The sequence below is a fragment of the Pogona vitticeps genome, chromosome 15 (assembly GCF_051106095.1).
Source record: "Pogona vitticeps strain Pit_001003342236 chromosome 15, PviZW2.1, whole genome shotgun sequence".
Taxonomy (NCBI): Eukaryota; Metazoa; Chordata; class Lepidosauria; order Squamata; family Agamidae; genus Pogona; species Pogona vitticeps.
Genome location: NC_135797.1, coordinates 429195 through 450951, shown reverse-complemented (window position 1 = coordinate 450951; position 21757 = coordinate 429195). Strand labels below are relative to the sequence as shown.

Genomic DNA, 21757 nt, shown 5'->3' with positions numbered 1-21757 from the left:
TCTCTCTCTCTCTCTCTCTCACACACACACACACACACACACACACACGCCCTCAGTCTCAAGAGAACCTCGGTGTGGCTCTCCTCCTCTGCTGCCTTTAAACAGCCGAGAGGAATGGGTTCCCTCGGCTAAATGCCCCAAACCCACCCCTCACGGCCGGCCTGCTCTTGGGCCTTTGACGTCCGGGTGAATCCCAGGACAGCCACGGCGGCCAACCAGAGAGGATGATCCCGGGCTGGCTGGAGCAACAGCAGGGAGAGCACTAGCCGCCTTCCACGGAGGCAGGCCCTTGCCCCCTCCAGCCCGGGCTGGTCGACTCTCCCTCCTTGGAGAGGCCACCCGCCTGGGCTGGAACCTGGGATTTCTCTTGTGCAAATCCGGCTCTCTTCCACGGACCAGCAGCCTTTCCCTTCTGACGGAGCAGCAGGTGCCTCCCTCGCCTTGTATACTTGTTGAGTCTCTTTGTTTATCTGTCTACTAATTACTTTTCTCCACCCACTAACGGACCACAAAGGAACCAAGCATTCTAAAATCACTATTGAAGACTCGTTTTAAGGGCACACTTTATGCTCCCTCTCCGAAAACGGAGAGAAACGGACCCCCCTAAGTTGGGGCGATGGTTCGTGTCTCCCTGCTTCTTCCTCAGAATGACAAGCCCCCCCAAACCCAGCCGTGGGGAGCTTTATGGGCTTCAATCTGTAGCCAAGAAGGTGAAAACAGACCAGGCGATACCGATCACAAGGTATGGTAAAAGATTCCAGCGGGGATGTTGACGGGTCGGGGCCGACGCTGAGGCATTCCGCCGCCTTCCTCGCCTTGAGCAAACGTGGTTAAACTGTAACTCTGGCTCGTTTTGGAAAAGGGTTGTGCTGGAAATCGGCTCCTTCCCGCAGGGCAACTCGATGGGACGTGAAACAAGAACCAGCTTGTCAAATCTCGTGTTTGGCCATCGAGGGAGCAGGCCAGGGCACGAAGGTCGGGGCGAGGAACACAGAAGGTCCCGGACGGGGTCCTGCGTGCCGCACGCCCCTCAAGCGCCCCCAGAAAGGGATTGCCGGCTCGAGTGAAGCCGTCGGCCGAGGGATGGAGGGGGACTGGACCGCGGGGGCAAGCTCTCCTGGCATCCCAGGCAGAGAGGAGCTTAGGAAGCTACTGTTTCTGGACGACAAGGTCCAAGGTTTCCAGCCGGCTCGGCCACTCTCGCCCGACACCTCCCTCGCTTTAACTGCCCTCTTGGAGAGCCTGGGGGCCCCAGGACGCGAGAGCCCCCGCTCTAAGCTAAGAAAGGGCTGCTTCTGCCGGCTGTCCCTGGGGAGCAAAGCCGAGGGACCGGCAGTTCCTTTCCCCCAATGGAGTCCTCTCTTTCTCTGACTCCCCTATGCAAGTGAGCCCCCCCTGGCATGCTGGGAGCCCCCAGGTGGGGAGGCCTGCCAGCCTACCAGGGGGGGGTCCCGTCCTGTCCCTTCCAGAGTCTCATCCCTTGGGCCAGGCGCTGCTCGGTGTTGGGCCAGGAGGAAGCAAGACTCTCCCTTCTCCCTCTCCCTCCTGTCCCATTCCCCACCGAGGTGAGCGAATGTGTCATGCCAAGAATTTGCCAACCGAGTAGCGCCTGCAGGAGGAGGAGGAGGAGGAGGAGGAGGGAGCAGCGCGGGAGAAGCCAGCTGGCAGAACCCAAGCCTGCCTCTTCCAGCAGCCGCTCAGACACCTGCTTCCTCTCTGCCTCAGCCTCGCTCCGTCCATGCCTGCAAAGTTTCTTCTCAGCAACACACACACACACACTCCCTCCACCCCACCCCAAAGCTCAGTCTTTGGAGGCAACCTCAGTCTTCAGGACAAGACCCGCCTTGGCTCCCTTGCCAGGCAACGGTGGCCGGCGTGGCTTGTACTCTGGCACAGAGCTTGGAAAGAGGCTATGTCTGGCATTGCGGTCCCGGCTCCCGGGATTTCTAAGGCCTTCCAAAAGAAAGAGAGAGAGAGAAAGCTCCGGCTTTGGGGCCCTTTGGAGGCTGGCCCTGCTCCGAGGGCACCCCTTCTTGCCCCTTGTGACAGAAGGACAGGCCACAAGGAACGAGGGGCTGCAGGAGCAGCCGCGGATGGATCGGGCCGGCTGTTTGGACAGCTCCCCACTTAATCTTGGGAAGTGGAAACCTAAAGCTGACAGCTTGTAAAAGCTCAGGGAAAGGATCCATCTCAGAGCGGGGCAGGGGTTGGCAGGGGTGGGCCGGCCGGGGGGGGGGAGGGAGAGAGAGAGAAAGAGAGAGAGAGAGAACCGAGGTGAAAGCATTTGACTGTTTTGTAGGGAGAACAGGCCAGACAGAGGGCCCATTGTGTGCCCCGTAGGAGAAGGCCTGAATGGAGCGTCCAGGGAGACAAAAGGGGCTTTGAGGAGCCCGGCGTCATTAGTATGCACTGAGGGGTGTCCGATGCCTCCCTCTATCTCCCCCTCCCCCTCTCCCTCTCCCTCTCCCTCCCTTTCTCTCCCTCTCTCTCTCTCTGGCTCTCCAAAGAGGCTGCGCGGTGTCACGCAGAGGTGAGCCGTGCAGGACAGAGGGGGCCGCAGAGACTGGCGAAGGGGCAGCAAGAAAAGGACTGAGCAAGCCAGGTGCCCAAAGGGTCCAGATGGACGACCAAGGCAGACGGGATTGGGGCCTGAGCAGGGAGGGAGAAGAAGCCGGTCCAGAATCTCCCCCCACCCCCAACCGGAAGACTTCAAGGTCCGCCACCATCCTCACTGGAAGAGACATCCCCCCCCCCATGGACCATCGAGTCCGGCCCCTCTCAAGGGAAGGGCATGGTGTGGAATCAAACCCCCAACCTCTAGCCCCACGGCCTCACCCTCCCCTCTGTCCAGCACTTTCCAGCAGTTTTGCAGAGCCAGCTCTGAGTCACTCTCTGCAAGGCATTTTTTTCCAGCATCACCGGGCTGTGGCGTCGGAAAGGGCCTTCCTGGGTCATCTAGCCCACCCCCTGCCGGTGTTCAGGGTCCCCCTCCGCCAGCAAGGTGTCACCAGGTAGAGAGGAGGAGGGCCTGTCCCGGGGAGGGGGGGGCGCTTCCACCAGGAGGGTGCCTCCAGGGCTCAGAGTTCAAGAGAGGTCGGTCCGGCCTGGCCCCCCTCTGCCCCCCCTCCGGTCAGGACTGACTCCATCTCCTTCCAGTGAGCACCAGGTGGCGCCCTTCCACCTCTCCGCCACCCCACAACCCTCCTGCGAGGTAGCTCAGGCGGAGGCAGCCAAGGTCACCCAGGGAGCTTCTGAGGAGAAGGCAAGGCAGAGGGAAGACGCGGAGGCTGAATTAAAAAGCACCCCTCTGTGTGTGTGTGTGTGTGTGCGTGCATGCGTGTCGGGGGAGGGGTGAGGTTTGCCCTTTCCAGAGCACTGGAAGGGTCTCGGGGGGGGGGTATTCTGGGGGCAGGTCCCCCCAACTCTCAGACTCCCCCCCACCAGAGGCCAAGCCGGCTGGGGGCTTCCTGCGAGCGGACTTCCAAAACAGGGGGAAGCGGCTCAGCTTTCCAACCGCCTGCCGTCCTCTGGCCCCGCGGCTCCATCCACCCGGCCCTGCATTCTTGCTGCGGCTGCCGTGCCGTGCGTGAAGGGTTCGGTCTCTCTCGTCTCTCTCTCTCGTCTCTCTCTCTTTCTTTCTTTCTTTCTTTCTTTGCTTCCTGCCTTTTCCCTTCTTTTCCTTTTTCCTCCCTTCCTGTTTTATTTCCCCCAGCCACTGGGAGCATTGAGTTTACTTCGCCGTGGCTCTAGAAAGTGACCCCCCCCCCAGGCGCCCTCCAGGATCCCTGTGCTATCGATGGAAAGACTCTGGGGCCATGATGGATTTCCTTCCACATAAAGCGAATGATTAAGCCGTTTGTCTCAGAGGGCAAGAGTGCCTTGAAGATCTGGGAAGGGAGGAGCTGCTTCATGGGGCCTGGCCTGGTCCTGACCCGTCCGGTGGAGCAAAGGGACAAATCCAGACCCTGGAAAAGTTCCCCTGGACCTCTTTATCTAAAATGGCATTTCAAAGATGTCTGAAGGTGGGAGCCGCTTTCCCTCCTCGCTGGGGGGACGGGGGGGGGGGGAACAGGCCTTTCAGAGCCAAACCCACGATTGTGCAGCAAAGGGGGCGGATGTGAGAGGGCTGCCATTCCAATCCCCACCGAGCCATGAAACCCGCTGGGCGGCCCTGGACCCCTCACGGTCTCCCTCAGGACGACCGGCCCGACCGGCCTGTCTCTGCAAGGCTGAAGTGAGACGGGGGGGGGGGGGGGAGAGAAGGAAGTCCTTCGTGGCTGCCCTGAGCCTTTCCGCGGAGGAAAGGTGATGTACAAAACGGAACTCAGAACCCACCAAACCGGGGCAGCAAAGCACTCTTTCCCCAGAGAAGGTGCGGATCAGTGTCTAAGCAGAGTTTGGAAATGTCAGCCTTGAGGATTGCGACTTTCAGGGCGACCCACCCACCCACCCCACAGAACCCAGAGGCGAGCCGAGGACTAGCCGCAGGCCTCAGGAGCCCCCCCGGCACGCAGGCGGGACGCAGGGGCCGAGGCCAAAAAGGGAGCTGGCGGGCTTTGTCCCTCGAGAAGGAGCTCCCCTGCCCCGGGGGAACGGGCAGCACCCTCGGGTGTCGAGGCAGCTGCCGCCCCAGGGGTCCTCCCCCCCCCCCCCGGTCCCCTCTTTCCTTCCCTTTTGGAAAAAGGCATCTCAGCTCCGGAGAGGAGACAACCGGGCAGGGCAGAGCGGGGGCAGCCCCACCGAGTGCCAGGCGGGCGGGCTCCCGGCTTCTTCTCAAGGGTCCCCGCCCGGGACAGGCACCTCCTGGCGTTCGCTCCCCGTGCCCGCCCCACGGAGGGCCCCCCAGCCGAGGCCCGAGGGGACGGAAGGGGCCAGGTGTAGGAAACAGCCCCTCGGGCCGGGTGTGCGCGAGGCCACCAGAGAATTAAGATCAGGGGGAAGGTCGGAGGGGAGAAGAGGAAGACCAGCAAAGGGAGCCCGGTGGGCCTTTTGCTGAGGCTGTTCTTGGGGCGGCTCCGGTTTTTGATGCCAAATCGGCCCCGGCACAGGGAGGGTGAAGGCTCTCCACAGAGGGGTCCCCCTTTGGCAGAAGATGCATCAAGTCCCCCTTCCGTCACCCTGGCCCTTGGCAATTCTGCTGCCACCCTTTAACCCGCAGCATGAAGACCGAGCAGTCCAGACTTGGGGAGCCAGATCTTCTCCCCCACATACACACACTTACACACTTACACACACACAAATGCCAGGCCATCACCTCTGGCCCTTTCCCACCCATTGGGTCCTCCTTACTTTGAACCTGCTGCAGGAGATGTGCAGACGAGAGGACGGGCGAGTGGACTGGACGTCCCCCAAGTGGAGGTCCTGCTCCCGGAGCTTGGCTGTCGTCGCTTCTTCCAAGTCCTGGATGTCAACCTTCTCCCAGACCCAATACTGTAGGGGTTTCTTCCAAAACACGGAGGTCTTCGGCCCCTGAGGGGGAGAAGGTGGCTGAGGGCTTTCAAAGGCACTTTCCACCCTCCAATAAGAGTCGCCCACCACTGCCAGGCAGAGGCTCCCCCATGGATTTTATGCCTCCTTTCCCTCCCCCCCCCCACCTCCACCTCTTTACAAAACTTTGCCCAAGTTCAATTGAATGGAAGGATTATTTTTTAAAAGGTGGGGGTGGCAGAGGGAAGTGATTGACGTCCTGCCGGGACCTATCAGAGAAGAGAGGGACAACTGGAGAAAACAGAGGCGGGAGGAGGAGCTGCAGAGCATGAAAGAGAGGGAGAGAGAAAAAAAGAGTGTGTGTGTGTGGGGGGGGGGGTAAAGGCTGGCAAGGGATGGGACTGGCCAGGAAAAGTGGAAGGAGAGCAGGGGCCGGGGGTGGGGGTGATGGGGAGGTGCCAAGGGGTGAGAGTTTTAGAGGAGGGTTAACGAGGTGGAAATCAGACCGGTCACTGGAGACTGGGTTTTGTTACGGTCCAGAGCTCTCCACACGAAAGGGTCACAAAACCAGGGAGCGAACAAGGCAGAAAAACAGGAGAAGAGGAAGGACGGGCGCCTTTCTCTCCAGGCTCAGAGGGAGGAAGAGAGACCTCGCCAGTTTGCAAACCAGGCCTTGAAGCGGAAGGGCGGGTAGAGGGGGTCACGGACAAAGTCGCCCAGACCGGCTCTGTCCAAATTTGCAGGACCGGCACAGCCCCCTGTCGCTTCTCCCTTCTCAGGGAAGCTTCGGGCCTCCTATTCGAGCCCTTCCCCTGCGTGGCTTTGAGGGCGCCTTCTCCCCCAGCCGTGCAGGGTATCCGTGCGCGGGGAGGGGGGGGAATCGGCCAGGTGCACACCTCCCACTTTCAGCATCTTCAACAAGCTCAATGCCTTTCTGGTTTTCAAAGGGTGTGACATTTGTTAAAATAAGGATAATACTAATACTAATAATGGAGCGAGAGGCCATTTCTGTGCCCCTTGCACGGACCAGATTCAAGAGGCGCAATGCGAAGAGGCCCTTTGCTGCCTTCCCCCTCCCTGCATCCACTGAAGACCAGGACGGAAAAGGGTGGAAGGTCCGGGGATTTCAACCCTTCTGCCCTTGAACGCTAAAAGCCTTCGGCCGGGATGAACTCTTTGTCTCCCCGTTTCAGTCGGTCTCATAGTCAGAGGGTGGGTTTGTTGGTTTGTTTTTCCTTTCAAACTCTCAAGTTCTTCCTCTTCTGAACTTGAACAAATACGGCAACGTTTGTGTCAAATAATGAATCAAATCACAATTATTTCCTCTCCCTTTTTGTTCAGAGTATGGGCTGCCTCCTTTCAGGTAAACTGAAACAAGTCATTCTCCTTTTTTAAAGCTTCTTGGAAAACATCCATTTTTGGTGTACATGGTGGGGATTTAAGATGGGAGGATGTCCAGCAAAAATAGCAGAGAAATGTTAGATGCTAGAGGAAAACCCCAAACCAGGGCTGTTCGGGGAGCAAAATGTAAAACGAGGCAGAGAGAGTGTCGTGGTCGTGGTCGTGGTCGTGGTCGTGGTCTTCTTCTTCTTCTTCTTCTTCTTCTTCTTCTTCTTCTTCTTCTTCTTCTTCTTCTTCTTCTTCTTCTGTCCCACACCCCCATCACCTGAGCCACGCAGCCGTCCCGCTCGTCCCCTGCCTGTTTTCGCCTCCCGGCGCAGCCCTGTCTGCCTGGGAGGCAGAGAAGCTCAAGCGGTTTTGTCCGACACAACGCGGAGTCTGCTGCGGATGACCGTCTCTGAACCGAGCTACGCATTTTGTGGTTTTCCTTGTTACAAAAGACTTGGGCCCTGGACTTGAACGTTATTGTTCGGGAGGACCAAGCAACCACTGGACCTTGACAAAGTCCGGGGCTCCTTGTCTCTTCCTTCTGGGGTTCCCCTCATTTCGTCCACCCCCCCCCCGGAGAAGCCAATCAATCCCCCTTTCAAGACTCCAGGCCCGGCGGCTGCCCTTCTCACAGGCCTCCTTCCCGCTGGCCTAAGAAAGGTTTTGGGGCCAACTACTCTTCCTTCAGTTGCAATGTGAGGAACACAGACATGGTTTTTACTCTGGATCAGGGTCTCTGGGGCAGAATCCAGAACCAGTCATGTGTTCTCTCCCCCCCACCCACCCCCGGTCTTGCTTCCAATTAAAATGCCTTCCCTTAAGGCTTCATTAAAGGGCAGTCAAAGTTTCAGCTCACAGGTGCCTCTGAGAAACCGAACTGGGCCCTCAGCTGAACAGGATTCTCACCCAGGGCGTGTTCCGGCCAGCTGGGGAGGGACCACCCGCTCCCCACGCAACGTCCTGAACCAGCAGCTGGACCTGGAGGGGCCACCCGTGGTTTACTTACATTTTACAGGAAATCCCGGTCATGCTGCCACCGAACCGAGGCATTCTTTCCCATCCATGTTGTCCTCCTGTCCCATTTTTCAGGCCTGGTTTGTGTGATTTAAAACAACAAAGAACAAAACGTTGTTTGCTTTCCTGTTAAAAATTCAAATGCAACATGGCATTATAGCTCAGGAGTATCGAGGTCAGCTTCCTCCTTACGCATCTGTCACCTTTTATTGCTTCTTATTCAACACAGCCTGGGGATAACTAGGAATCAATCTCCCCATTGGCCCCTTAGTTAGAGGAAGCCGGGCATCAAAGCCCCCACCCACCCCCACCCCCACCCCATACAGGGACCGGCAACTTGGCAATAAAGATGGCATTAAGTGCCTATTTGCCATCAAGACTGCTGCCGTGATGAAGCCATTCAAGGGGCCCCGTGGCTGCAGGGAGGAAGCTCCTAATTAACATAGCAGGGTGTTCCGTTCTCGGCAAAGCCGATATTTGATGGGTTCTGAAAGCAGAGTCAAGGCGATTCAAGGATTTAGACTAACCAGGTCCAAACAGAGAGAAGGGACCAAGAAACGGTCCGATGCAAACACAGGCCTCATGAATTAATCCCATTCGAGAGGAGATTCGATGCAGAGTATAAAAATCCGATGCGATCCGGAGTCTAACCGCGGGGGAATCCACTGGAGCCTGGGGCAGACAGTCAAGGCGGAGAGCAGCACTCGGCCTGGTCTCATCCGGGCATATTCCACTCGAGGGACAAAGCCTTCTCATTTAAGTAAGAAATACATACCAGGAAAGGCTTTGCTGCAACTGGACTAAGCAACCCACCCTTCGTTACTACACCTTGACAAGTCATATAACTGAAGTTGTGCGTTAAGTGCTGTTGCGTGTCAGTGGAACAACAACTTCTCAGCCGAAGGCCTTCTGTTGAGAACGTGAGATGCATCAGCACAAGGATCTCAGGGTCTGAAGAGTTTGCCTCCCCAAAGTAGGGGCAACCCTGAGAGGCTGTGCAGTGACCTGGAAGGGGAAGCCTGGCTCTCGCGTCCCCTGCCCCTCCTAGGTGGGCCCCCCACGTACCTCCGAGCCGGGACAGGCCGCCCAGGGAACACCAAGGCGGAGACAGCCCAGTTTGTGTCACCTCTGTCCGGGAAGGGGAATCTGGGCAGATGGGAGGAGGCCTTGGATGAAGAAAGGAAACACACAGCTGCTGGGTTGCTGGTAACAGAGCCAACATTTATATTTTTAAAAAAAATCAAAAGAGCCACACAGGATCAGACCAGGGCCTCTCGAGTCCGCCACCGTTCTGTCCCCACTGGGGGAGACCCGTGGCCTCTGCTCAAAGCCCACCCGCGCAGCAGGAGGGCGATGGCCTCCCTCCATCATGGGACTCCTTCGGCAGAGCCACACGGTCTCTGATACAGGAGGGGGATCTATCGCTACCCTGACTAGGAGCCACCGGCTCTCTCAGCCTCCCTGAATTTGCTTCCTCCCTTCCTACGGCCATCTGCCTGAGTGAGTTCGTCCAGCCACAATTTTGTGGCTGAGAATTCCACAACTGAAAATCCTCCCCGTGGACAACAGCCACAGCAAGGGACCTTTTCTCCACCACCACATCCAAGTAACGGGGCCCGATCTGGCTGGGTATGGGCATGCTCTTACTGAAAGCAAAGCAGAAGTTCTCCTCCAGGCTTTGCCTTCTGCCTCAGGAAGAGGAAGCCTGGAAGTCTGCCTGTGAAGCAGAAGCAGGAGAACCACACCGCTGGTTCTGGAGACACTCGCAAGAACCTCGATGCTTTCAGGGTCTGGATTCCACCCCCACCCCACCTCCATCCCTCCACCTCCACCACCGTCCATACACTCACTCAGCTTGGCAGATCCGCCAGGGTGCTGGGGGTCAGCTTCGCATCCACGTACACACATAATATCCTGGGAAACTGACCCACCCTCTCCCTGGCTGCTCAGAGGCCAAGATCTTTGCAATGGGGAAGAGCGACGGGGCGCTGGAGGGAAGGTATCAGGTGAGCGCAGGGCCGGCGGGGGCCTTTCGGCGGCCCCATTTCATCCGGGTCCCCCTGGGATTTGGCCAGGGCCGCTCTGCCCAAGACATTCTACCTGGAAACCCAAGGCAACTTTCAGCCAGAGAGAGAGAGAGAGAGATGGAGACAGGAGGAAGTGCCAACATCCGGAAGCCATTCAAAGCAGGTGCCTGTTTGGGAATGAAAGGCTGAGGGCTGCATGGGGGGGGAGGGCAGTGTGTGGCTGAGAGACAACAGAGATCACACCTGGCTCTTTCTCCCCTCGGCGTCTTTCGCACCTGTTCTTCCGCTGGGTGCTTTTTGCCAATCTTCCCCATTGTGCAGGATTTTTTTCCTCTTGGGCTGCAGCTGGGCAATGGTTTCTGTGCCCAAGCGGGACCCGTGGTCACGGACAGTGAGGGGTGCCTAAGGGGAACCCCTCCTGAACCCAGATCCAGCTCTCCTCTTCTAGCCCTCCATGATGATTTTCTCGCTTCCCAATGTTTGCAGGGGGTCCAACCCCCCCCCCCAATTCTAAAAGGCTGAACTCTGTCTCTTAAAGCTCACTTCCCTGGCAGGAGGAGAGGCTTCCTCCCTCCGTGGCCTTTACCCTTTTCACCTTAGCTCTGCCCATCCCTCACCTGAACAGTCTGGCCTTCCCCTCGCCCTTCCTCTGCAGAAAACCTGGTGTTTTTTCCTCCAACAGAGCGCCACCCAGATAGGTTGGACTCCAGCACCCATCATCCCCAGCAATTGTTCCTAGCTCACCTCTTCATCTTCTTGCTGCGATTGCCTGTGCACATCAGGGCAGTTTGCGCTACGTCGGTTCTCAGACTCTTCCCTTCCTTTTTCGCTTAAGGGGAAGTGATCAGAGTTTGGAAAAGTTACTTTTTCGAGGCAAAAAGTTGGCCATGGGGGGGGGACTTCTAGCAGGTGCAAACCAAAAAACCAAGGCATGTTTTTTTCCATGCTCTGTTAGGATCCGGCTCACTGGGCTTCCAGAGAGAAAGGAGCCCAAAGTGTGTGTGTGTGGGGGGGGAAGAGGATCCACCTGGCCTGCTTTGGGTCTTGTCACAAAACACACTTTCTCCTCTCCTTCCTCTTCTTCTGCCCTCCACTTACAGAATAAAACAACCCTCCAAAAATAGTTTTTAAAACCCAGCCTTTTCTGCTGAGGCAGCCCAACTCTGTCAAGACCGATACCCATCTGAAGTCCTCAAACGCAAACGGATGAGAGGAGGCCAATTGGTTACCACTGGTTTGCACTGCAGGCAAAGAAAGAGAAAGAGAGAGAGAGAGAGAGAGAGAGAAGGGAAAGGCTTTTGCTGAGGTTAGCAGCTCAGTCGGAAAGCAACAAAACATGGCTTGTTCCTCCTCCCTCCCTCTGGACGCCTCCCAGCCGAGGCCGGGCCTTCGAGAAAGGGCCCCTCTCTCGCCGCTCGGCTTGGCTCCCCTCCCGGGGGGGGGCTTCCCTTGGTTCTCCTTTTGACACCCATCGGTGTGAGGCGGAGGGCAGGACCGACACCAACCCAGGGCTCTCCGGCTCTGGCCTTGGGAGCCCCCCCCCGCTGGGCTCATCCCTCCCCACCCACAGGGACCCACAAGGAGAGGAAGGCGGGCCCCCCTGGAGACTCTCGGAGACTCTCGCTTCCTTTCATTCACCTGCAAGGCCTTGAGGCCGCAGGGGACGCCCGCCCACCTGCGAAGGAGCCTCTCTCCCCCTGCTTCCCTGCCCCAGGGCCATGGGAGGCTGCGGGGAATGGGATGGGGGTGGGGATGAAACCTCAGCCTGGGAGGCTGCAAAAGGCCAGAGGGGGGGAGAGAGAGCAGGGCCACCCCCTTGACCCAGGAGCGTGAGGAGGGCCCTGCCTGCTCCTGAGCGTTGCTTTACTGCCTTTGGATCATTCCTGCCCTGCCAACTTGGCTGACTTTGCATAATTAATTAAACACGGAAAGGCAAGCGTTACGTAAGGGGTGGCGTTTCTCAGCCCCCCCTTTTTTGGAACAAAAGACACCCAGACACCCAATTAACTCTAAGGATGGGGAGGGGGAGGGAAACTCCGGTTTTTGATGCCTGCCCGGCCTGTTTTTCCAACATGTCCCATCAGATATATTTCTTTCAGGCTTTGCTTTACTTTGTGCATTTTAAAGCCGCCTGTGAACCGGAAGTATCTGCCCCAGGGGGAGCCATGCGGGGTACTTCAAAATGCAGCCGCCGGGGCCACGAAGCCGCCCTGCCTGGAGGGGCAAAACGTCTCCCCCCCACCCACAGCATTCCCCGAGCCCAAGCTCTAGGCCTGCCCAAGCCCTGAAGGGTTTTTTGCCTCAACCTGGCCCTCCCTGGGCGTGTCAAGCACAAGGTCCCATCATCCTTCCCAGGTCCCCAAAGTGTGCCTCTTTCTTAGGGGTGTCCCACCCCCAGAAAGGGGAGGGGGCCCCCATCAGCCATGTCGGGGAAAGGCAGGTGTGCCGGAGAAGCAAGGGCTGCTCGTGAGGAGGGGAAGGAGCCAGGCCAAGGGTTCAGGACAGAGGGAGGAAAGGCCTCCGGTCCGATCCTGGACACAAAGATGAGGGTGGGGGTGATGATGAGGATGAGGATCATAATTTATTTATTTTATTTATTTATTTATTTATAATTTATAATAGTAATAAGCCTAGAAGGGCAGACCCCAAAGGGACCCCAGGAGGGGGGTGGTAGGGGTGATGGCCCCCCCAAAGAGTGTCCAGCGGGGGGGGGAAGAGAGGAGAGGCCTGGCTGGAGCTGCCACTTTGGAAAAGGCGATGCTCCCCCCTCAATCCCCCCCCCTCCGGTCATGAACAGACAAGCAGGCAAACAAAGGCTGCTCCGTGCCCTCCTCCCCTGCCCGGGAGCTGCCAGAGGGGGGTGGGGGGGCGATCTGCTCTGCGCAAGGGGGGGCCTCCTCCGCCTCCCCCCTCCCAATCTGAAAGGGGGAGGGGCAAAGGTACAACGCCGCATCCCAGCCAGAGGAGGAACTGAGCGGTTGCCGTGGCGACGGCAGGGAAGCAGGGGTGCCTGGGAACCGCGCTTTGGGGGGGCGGGGGGGGCGCAGAGCGGGATCCACTCGCTGGGCTGCAGCTCCATTCAGGCAGAGGAGGAAGGAGGAAGAGGAGGCCCTCCTCTCTGCCCGTCTGTCCCTGGGGGGGGGGAGATGCCCTGCCAGGCGGCACCGGGAGCGGGAAGGAGCCGCCGCCATCATCACCATCATCACCGCCGGGCGGCAGCTGGAGCCGGAGGAGCGCCTTCAGCACCCGCAGGTGAGGACAGCTCCCTGGGCCAGGCGGGCAGAGCGCCCTGGCTGGGATGGGGTCCCTTTCTCTCCCTCTCTGTGTGCGCGCATGTGTGTCCCTCCCCCCCCCGCTTCCCTGCCTGACATGTTTGGGGGGCACAGACACCCCCAGGTGCCCAGGCACCCTTCTTCTCCCCCCACCCACCCCCGGGAAGGAGAGGCCGAGAAGGAAGGAAGGAGGCGCTGCTCCCCCCCCCCCCCGTCCTTGCCTACCTGGGCTCCAGGCAGCCTACCGGGGTGTGTGTGTGTGTGTGTGTGTGTGTGTGTGTGTGTGTCTGTGTGTGTGTGTGTCTCTCTCTCTTCCTCCCTCCTCCTCCCTCCTTTCCCCTCCTGTGCCCTCCACGACAACACCTTCCGGCGAGAGGTCAGGCAGCAAGAGGAGGAGAGGGAGAGGAAGAGGGCCCCAATCCCCCCCTCCATGGGGAGCTGGAAGGACCTGCTGGCCCCCCCGCCAAGGGGGAGCCTTTCTTTTCCTCAACCTTCCTGCTCGCGATGGGGGGGGGGAAACAGAGGCCCCTTTCCTTTCCAATGGCGCTATAGCCAGGGATGGAGCTGGAGGAGGGAGATGTTCCCTTCCGGATGGAAAAGCCCCCCCCGTGAGCTTTTGGCTGCAGCCCCCCCCCCCAGTCACCCTCCTGGGAGGAAGGAGACGAGAGGAAAGGGCCTGCTGGCTGGCCGGGCAAGGCTGGCGCCCCAAAGAGGCTGGGCCTTGCCAGCCGGCCCATATTCCCCCCAGAGAGGAGCACCCCACTCTTAGTCTTGGGTCTAAGACCCCCACGGGGCCCAATGGACTGGAGAAGGAAGACCGGGCTGGAGAAGGGGGAACAACGCCCAAGAAAGAGCCTTCTGCATGAGAAAGCAGGGAATTCGAACGCAGGTCCCCACCTGCTCCTCACGTTGGGATGAGCTGAGATGCCATGTTCTCTGAAACAACAGCCCTGTGAGGGAGGAAAACCTGACAGGAGGACAGAAAGAGGAAGAGACCAGGGGAGGCTCGCTTTTGGGAAGCTCACAAGAGACTGGAACTCAGGCCTCTCTCCCAGAACTGTGCCGAAATACGAGCCTCTGCCTCGTTCCATCCTTTCAACAACCACCCTGTGAGGTAGGACAGGTGGGGGAGAAAAGAGACCAGGAAATCCTCCTCCTCTGCACACATGCCCCAGCACCCCCCCATCATCATCTCCAAATTCTCAACAAGAGCTGCAGAGACCTGGGGATGCTCTGGTGGCATTTCGTTGCTCTCCCCCCCCCCAACCATTCTGCTCCTCCCGAAACGTCCTCGGAAGGCTGCTTTTGGGGAGGACCGAGCGAAGGAGCCTCGACTGGGGTGGAGTCGCTCTGCAAGGGCTGGAATCCCAGTCAAAAAGTCCCCCAAAGGAGGAAGAGGAGGAGGAGGAGGAGCGCGGGGGGGGGGGAGGGGGTCAGGCCGGGCTATCTTTAGACAGAAGCATCTTTCCTGATGGGCAAGAGGGTGGACATGTTCCAGCAGGGACTATTTTTGCCTTGGGCTGGAAGGGGAGGGGAAACGTTCTCAGAAAGGCCCGCAGGGAGGAAATATGGCCTCTCTCTCTCTCTCTCTCTCTCTCTCTCTCTCTGTATCTCAGGGAACACTGAGGACTAGACCCTTGCACAGCAAACAGAACCCCCCAGCCCTTAGAGGGCAAAGAGGCAGAATTGGCAGAGACCTTGCCTTTCTTTTTTCCTCTCTCAGAAGCTCCCAGAGAACAGGTTCCCCCGTAGTCCACAAAAGTAACTTCACCAAACTCAGCACAGGAGAATACAGCATCCAAAAACCACCCCCCCACTGCCCCTTCAGCCAGCCCACCCCCCTTGGCAGACATGGGGGACCCATCCAGTAGGCTCTCCTGCCCCTGCTCTTGTGGGGGGGGTGCGCCCTCCCAACCCTTCCCTTCCTGGCCACGTAGGTGAAAGAAGACCAGCTCAAGATATCGTGCTGCCTGAGGCAGACAAGAAACCACCCCCCCACCCCCCGTTCTCCAAGCCCCGCTGAACAGTTGTGGCAAATACAAAATTATTCCATTAGCAGCCGGGACGCTGCTGAAAGGCACGAGTGCCAGCTCATTCGAGGAGCCACCTGGGCCCCTCTGCAAACCGGGCCCACTTCCATGCCCACCCCGTGGCAGGAGTCGGGTTCGGGAACTATCCTACCAGGCCCAGACTGCTAGGGAGGGATGGAGAAGGATGTTGATGGGGGGGGGGGGGAAGAGAGAGAGAGAATAAGAGAGAGAGATGACCATCCTTCTCCTAGCAAAAGGAACCACTTGTTCCTCTTTCCTGGGTGCTCAGATTGTGAGTGTGTGGTGTGTGTGTGTGTGTGTGTGTGTGTTGGGTATATGTTGGGGGTTAAATGTGTTGGGTTTTGTTACATCGAAGCCCAAACCAAGAAGACATGTAGAACCTGAGAGGCTAACAGGTCTCTTGCAACAGAAAACGCCAGCCCATCCAGGTTGCCTCGGGGGGGGCGAGAGGCGTCCATCCACGAAAGGAGCCGTGGCCTTTCTCTTGGCCTGGAGGGTGACCCGAGACTTGCAAACGGCCCCTCCCTCTCCCCCAGCCCCCCAGTGCTAACAAAACCTCACCCCAATAGGCGAAACAGGATCCACAAATCACGAGATTAAGCGACTAAAAGCTAGAACTGTGTTTCAGAGAAGTTCTCCAAATACCTTTTTCCCCCCCGGGGCCAACAGCTCCGTTTTCTCTGGGCAGGATGAGTCCCCCTCAGGGTGCATCTCTGAGACCTCAATAGGCTCCTTCTTCCAACTCTCCTCCAGGTGTGGGAAAGCATCCTGGAGGAAGCCCTCCTGCAGGGAAGAGAAAAAAAAACGGCATGAGGAGGCCGCAGGCAGAAACGAGGTCACGGCCACCCTAGGCTTCCCCCCCACACACCTTATTGCGATCCCGTTTCACCGCAGCCCTGGCGTCAAGGATCCAGCCACTTTGCTTTTAGGAAGCTGTACGAAATGAGTTTCACAGCTCACAACTTCTGATTTAGAGGTCTTTTTGGATAGTTCATCAGAAGGGGAGCTTGGGGTTCCTTGGCACACCTGCCGAGGCACAGCAGCTTGGAAGGAATTGCGTACCAGAAGGAAATCCGCTGTCAGAATAGGGCAAATGGTTCCCTCTTAAGGGGTGATTTGGCACTCTGCGACCCCAACAAGGGTGTCCAGAAAGACATCACCTCAAAAAGGGAGCGCGCATCGCTGGAAAGGCTGCTGAAAAAGAACGCCCTCCGGTATACAAGGGCACGTTCTGGTCGGTCAGAGGCCACACAGGGCCTGCCTAAAACCCAGCCCGGGCAAACCACCTTCGCTGGGCCCGCACAGGGAGTCCGTCTTACACACACACACACCCACGTCTTTCAAAGGCTACCAGGAAGGGAGGGGACCAACCTGGCCGCTGTCTTTACTGGCTTCCTCCTGCCTTCCTGGCTCCAGAGGGCACCTGGCCCTCGCCGTTATTGATGCCTGACTTCCTTCCGCTCCTGGAAGACAAAAGCCGTCCTCTTTGTGGAACAGGCAACCTCGTCTCCCTGGCACCACCTCGTCTTTTTTGTCCGTCGGCCGCCCGCCGTTCACGCCCAGCTCCCTTTTCCAGTGACTTCAAGGCAGGAATTGAGACGCCCCCTTTTGGGGACGTGGCCCAGCAGCATTTAACCAGCGGTGGCCCCTTGGCCCAGCCTGGCCCTCCTCACAGAAGGAGGTGATGGGATACGTAGTCCGATGCATCAAAGTCGGCAGCCTCATCTTTATCTCAGCTGGAGCAGAGGCTGGCCGTTGCCACGCTTATTCTGGAGGCTGGTTAAACAGGGCGGCATAATCTCCGCAGTGGTGGCAGGGCTATTATTAGCAAGAGGAGATCCTGAGCACGGCCTCTTTTCCTCCTGCTGGATCCGAGCAAGAGCCACCCAATTTGGGCAGCCGGCAGGGAGGAAGGCAGGCTGGGGGGTGGGTGACGGAGAGGAGGAAAGCCCGTTTTCTGCCCAGCCGGTCCAGGAGGAGCGTCGCCCTCCCCCCACCAGGGCCACCCACTCCCTTGTCGTTCTGTCTTTCTTCCCCAGACTCCCAGATGTTTGTCCGGCGCTCCCGATGCTAAGATGGCGAAGGAGAACTCCGCCTTCTCCACCATCCCGGAGGCCCCGGCCTCGGACGCCAAAGGGCCACTCCCGGCCCGCCCGCTCAAGCCCGCCCTTGCCCGCCGCCTGGGCGAGGAGCCCGTGAAGGCGGAGAAGAAGCGGGGGCGCCAGAGGTATGTGGAGAAAGACGGCAAGTGCAACGTCCAGCATGGGAACGTGCGGGAGACCTACCGCTACCTGACGGACATCTTCACCACCCTGGTGGACCTGAAGTGGCGCTTCAGCCTGCTGGTCTTCGTCCTGGCCTACGCCACCACCTGGCTCTTCTTCGGCCTCATCTGGTGGTTCATCGCCTACTGCCGGGGGGACCTGGACCACCTCGGGGACGACGCCTGGACCCCCTGCGTCAACAACCTCAACGGATTCGTCTCCGCTTTCCTCTTCTCCATCGAGACGGAAACCACCATCGGCTACGGGCACCGGGTCATCACCGACAAGTGCCCTGAGGGCATCATCCTCCTCTTGCTCCAGGCCATCCTGGGCTCCATGGTCAACGCCTTCATGGTCGGCTGCATGTTCGTCAAGATCTCCCAGCCCAACAAGCGGGCCGAGACCCTGGTCTTCTCCTCCCACGCGGTGATCTCCCTGCGGGACGACCGCCTGTGCCTCATGTTCCGGGTGGGGGACCTCCGCAACTCCCACATCGTGGAGGCCTCGATCCGGGCCAAGCTCATCAAGTCCAAGCAGACCCAGGAAGGGGAGTTCATCCCCCTCAACCAGACGGACATCAACGTGGGCTTCGAGACGGGCGACGACCGCCTTTTCCTGGTCTCGCCCCTCATCATCAGCCACGAAATCAACGAGCACAGCCCCTTCTGGGAGGTCTCCCGGGAGCAGCTGCGGAAGGACGAGTTCGAGATCGTCGTGATCTTGGAAGGGATGGTGGAGGCCACAGGTAGGTGGGTCGAGCACCCTGGTCGCCCTGGGGGAACACACACCCTGGGGTGCGGCTAACCTCCCTCCCTCCCTGCCTCCCTCTCTCTCTCTCTCTCTCTCTCCTGGGTCGCCAGGATGGCAAAACCTGCATTAAAGTGGACAGGCTGAGTTAGAGGGACAGGCGCACTGCCCACCGCGGTGGCTGTTGTTGACACCCAAATTACAACACACTTTGCAGGCATGGGGAGCTCTGGGCTCGGGGGGTCACCTCTGTGCCAGCTGCCCAGTCCGTGACTGCCTGGGTGTGCCTCCCTGTGGACGATGGGTGGCCTCAAGGCCCCTGCTCCCCTTCCTCTTTCCGGTTCCTCCTCTTGGGCGGGACGGTCTCTCCCAGAAGGGGTCCCCCCCAGAAAGAGGAGGGTCCTCCAAAAGCTGCTCCTGGCGGAGGACTCTGAGGGCACCCCCCAGCCGCCTCCCCCACCCCCCCTCGACCTCTGCCCTTCGCTCCCCTTCCGGGACACCACAGGCTGACGCTCCCACCTCCTGCATCTCTAAACGGTGTCCTTCCCCACAATTACGAAAGCTCATCAAGGAAAGCCAGGCTCTCATTTGGGGTGCCCCTCCCTCACCTGCTGGGGAGCAGAGGGCTGCCCGGCTGGGACTGGGTTCGGTTAAGATCAGGTGGGAATGTGTGTGTGGGGGGGGGGAGCGATTCAAGCACGGTGTGGGGGAAGGATCTGGTTGTTGGCATCCATGCTTCCAATCCTCCGATCCAAAATTGCCAAGAGAAAGCGGAGGAGAGACACAGAGAAACACCAAGATGGTGCTTCTGATTTTTTTTGGGGGGGGGGAGGAGGAGGAGGAGTCACCCTGGATCTGAGCTATTTATAGCTGCAATTAATTCTCTCGTGTTCTTGCTGCCTGGGGAGCCGCAGACAGCAACCCGGGGCTCAAGGAGAAAGACAAGAGCCTCTGGCCTGCGCGTTGCCATTAACAGGCCCTCTCCTTGCCCAGAGGCCCTTCCCGGCCTTCTCAAGGGCCCGCGGCCTCAATCAAGGCCCCCTCACCCACCCCCCACCCCCGAAGCGGGGCAAGGGAAGCCTTTCTTTCCTCACCCCGCATGGAGTTACATAAGCCTCTTGGTAGCAGCCACCGGGTCACCTCTGTCACCATGACGGAGACGAGACAGGATGCTGCCGAGGGATGCTGCCAGTGCCCGGGAGGCATCCTTGCTGGCGGGAGGGGGGGTGAGGGTGGGTGGGCGGGCGGGCAGGCGGGGGTGGGGAAAGCTGGCCCATTTTCCAGGTTTCGGGTGCAAGCCGGACCAGGGAGGGAAGCAAAAGCAGGAAGGCGTGCAAGAGGCGCGAGGCGGGGGGGGGCGGCAAAGACTGTGTAGAGTGACAGGGCGGGTGGAGGGGAATGGTTATTTTTAGAACAGTGTTCTGAGACGGGGGGGGGGACGGGGGGGGAGAGAGAGCGACCGGGCTGCCCCACCAAACCACTAAGTCAGCGTTTCCCTTGCAGTGATCAGACCTCCCTCCGGTGTGACCCAGACATTATCTAAGTGGGACACTTTTTTTATGATATGGGATGGAACAAAAGATTAGATTTTCTGTTTGTGCTCGAGTGACAGGAATAACATTTTGGCATAAATGGAGAGGCTTTAAAGAGTGAAGGTCTGTAAACGTAATTCAGACTCTCCTTAGGGAAAGAAGGGTCTTTCGGCTTTGGCGGTGGGGGGGGTGTTCTTTGGCGGAGTGACGGGTGGGGCGTGAAGCGTGAAAAGAAGGGAAGCGCCAGCCTTAGGCACCCTCCCCAAGGTGGTTTTAACAGAACAAAACCCTCGTGGGCTTCCTGAAATGAATCCACGAGTCAGCTAAGAGGGAGACCACGAAGGCTCCCGGCTCAAAGCCCAGTCCGGAGTGGGAGGAGGAAGGCGGCCGCGGCCGAGAGCAGGAAAGGCCAAGAGGAGGTCTCTCCCTCTCCCCCCCCCACCCCATGGGTGTTTGCTTCTCCCAGGGCAAGGCATGGGCAGACAACACAGCCGCTCCACCCCCCGCCCCCCAACCCCCAACCCGTCAGGGCTGGCTGAGGCGTTATGGAGTCTATAGGGGCAGAAAACGTGAGGACGACAACCATGTATATGTAAAGGCAGAGAAAGCAGCGCATTCCAGAGAAAGTGCCTACATTAAGTGGCACATAAGAGGCTGCTTCCCCGATTAATTCTCTCAATGGGGAATCTTAGGAGTTAAGTGGGGAGAGCATTGGCCAGTCCTTGCTGCTTACCTTCCGGGCAGCGTTAAGCTCTGGAACTCCTGGCCACAAGATGTCTTGAGGTGTCCTGCTTGTGCTGCTGCTGCTAATGGCTTTCTCCCCTCCTCCTCCTCCTCCTCCTCCTCCTCCTTCCCGCCCTGCAGGGATGACATGCCAAGCCCGCAGCTCTTACCTGGTGGACGAGGTGCTCTGGGGCCACCGCTTCATGTCCGTCCTTTCCCTGGAAGATGGCTTCTACGAGGTGGACTATAACAGCTTCCATCAGACTTTCGAAGTCCCCACGCCCAGCTGCAGCGCCCGGGAACTTTCTGAGGCGGCTGCCCGCATGGATGCCCACCTCTACTGGTCCATCCCCAGCCAGCTGGACGAGAAAGTGGAAGAGGGGACGGAGAAGGGAGAGGAGAAGGACGAGGGGGAGAAGGACAAGGAGGAGGAGGAGGAGGAGAAGGAGAAGAAGAACGGGAACCTCACCAGCACGGAGAGCGAGTCCAAGGTCTAGCCGGAGGAGCCGAAGCGAGCCAAGAAAGCCAGAGGACCCCAAACTGGACGTGGGCGGCCTCGCTGAGAAGAGCCGGATCAAGAGGGGAGGAAGGCAGGAAGGGCAGGGACGCCGGACTGGGAAAACCCAGGAGCCCCAGCACAGGCCGGACGTCCCGCTGGCCAGTGAACGGATGGCAGCATTTCCGGAAGGGACCGGAAGGGCAGCCGAGTCCAAACCCTGCCAAAGCAGCTGGTGGTGGAGGGAGGATAGGAGACAGGGAGAAAACTGGGGAGTGACGTTAAAGGCGCCCCTAAGCATACACTCCCCCCTGTATAAATGCAGGCCAAGAGGCCACAAACGCGGGCGACAAATAAAGGGATAATCATGGAATTCGAAGGCTAGTTCCCTGGACACGCTTCAGCTCCACGTTAGCCAGAGGGAGGCGATCCTCTGTTTGGAGCGGTGGGTGATGATGGGTGGAGGGAAGAGCCACGGAGCAGCGGCAGTTCTATGGGAGAGCGAAGGGGGGGGGGGCGAAGGGGACGGGTGTCGGAATGGGGCAGGTGTCCCCTCGGAGGCTCCCGATCCTGTTCCTGCCGCTACGGCAGTCGGCCTTTCCATGCATCCTCCTCAATCCTCCTGCTTCCTCTTTCTCCCCCCACCCTCTATCTTCCCCTCCCTCTTAAATAAACAACAACCACAACCCAAAAATGGCTTTGAGAGGGCTCAAAGGGTGGCCTTTGTCAGCGCGGTCTCTTGGTTTCCTGCATGGACCTATTTGGAGATTAGAACCCCCACCCGCAAAGGAAGGGGCCCAGCAGAAAGATGGTTT

General features: G+C 58.9%; 2 protein-coding genes across 6 annotated transcripts in view; one reads left to right on the top strand and one right to left on the bottom strand.

Moving 5' to 3' along the window:
* The window catches only part of KCNJ10 (potassium inwardly rectifying channel subfamily J member 10), a 24266-nt gene extending 9263 nt beyond the window's left edge, over nucleotides 1-15003 (bottom strand). Inside the window, exons 1-6 of one of the 5 annotated variants that reach the window (XM_078382137.1) lie at nucleotides 14027-15003; nucleotides 9681-11098; nucleotides 8896-8996; nucleotides 8358-8578; nucleotides 7823-7907; nucleotides 5290-5469 (exon numbers count right to left, since the gene is read on the bottom strand). The gene's annotated coding sequence lies outside the window, so the exon portion shown is untranslated. The other 4 variants (XM_078382138.1, XM_078382139.1, XM_072984164.2 and 1 more) reach the window with 4 other exon arrangements.
* KCNJ9 (potassium inwardly rectifying channel subfamily J member 9) lies at nucleotides 13017-21757 on the top strand. Its single transcript, XM_020798175.3, has 3 exons — nucleotides 13017-13109; nucleotides 17220-18189; nucleotides 20588-21757. Exons 2-3 carry the CDS (start codon nucleotides 17256-17258, stop codon nucleotides 20941-20943), a joined length of 1290 nt encoding a protein of 429 aa, XP_020653834.3. The 5' UTR covers nucleotides 13017-13109; nucleotides 17220-17255; the 3' UTR covers nucleotides 20944-21757.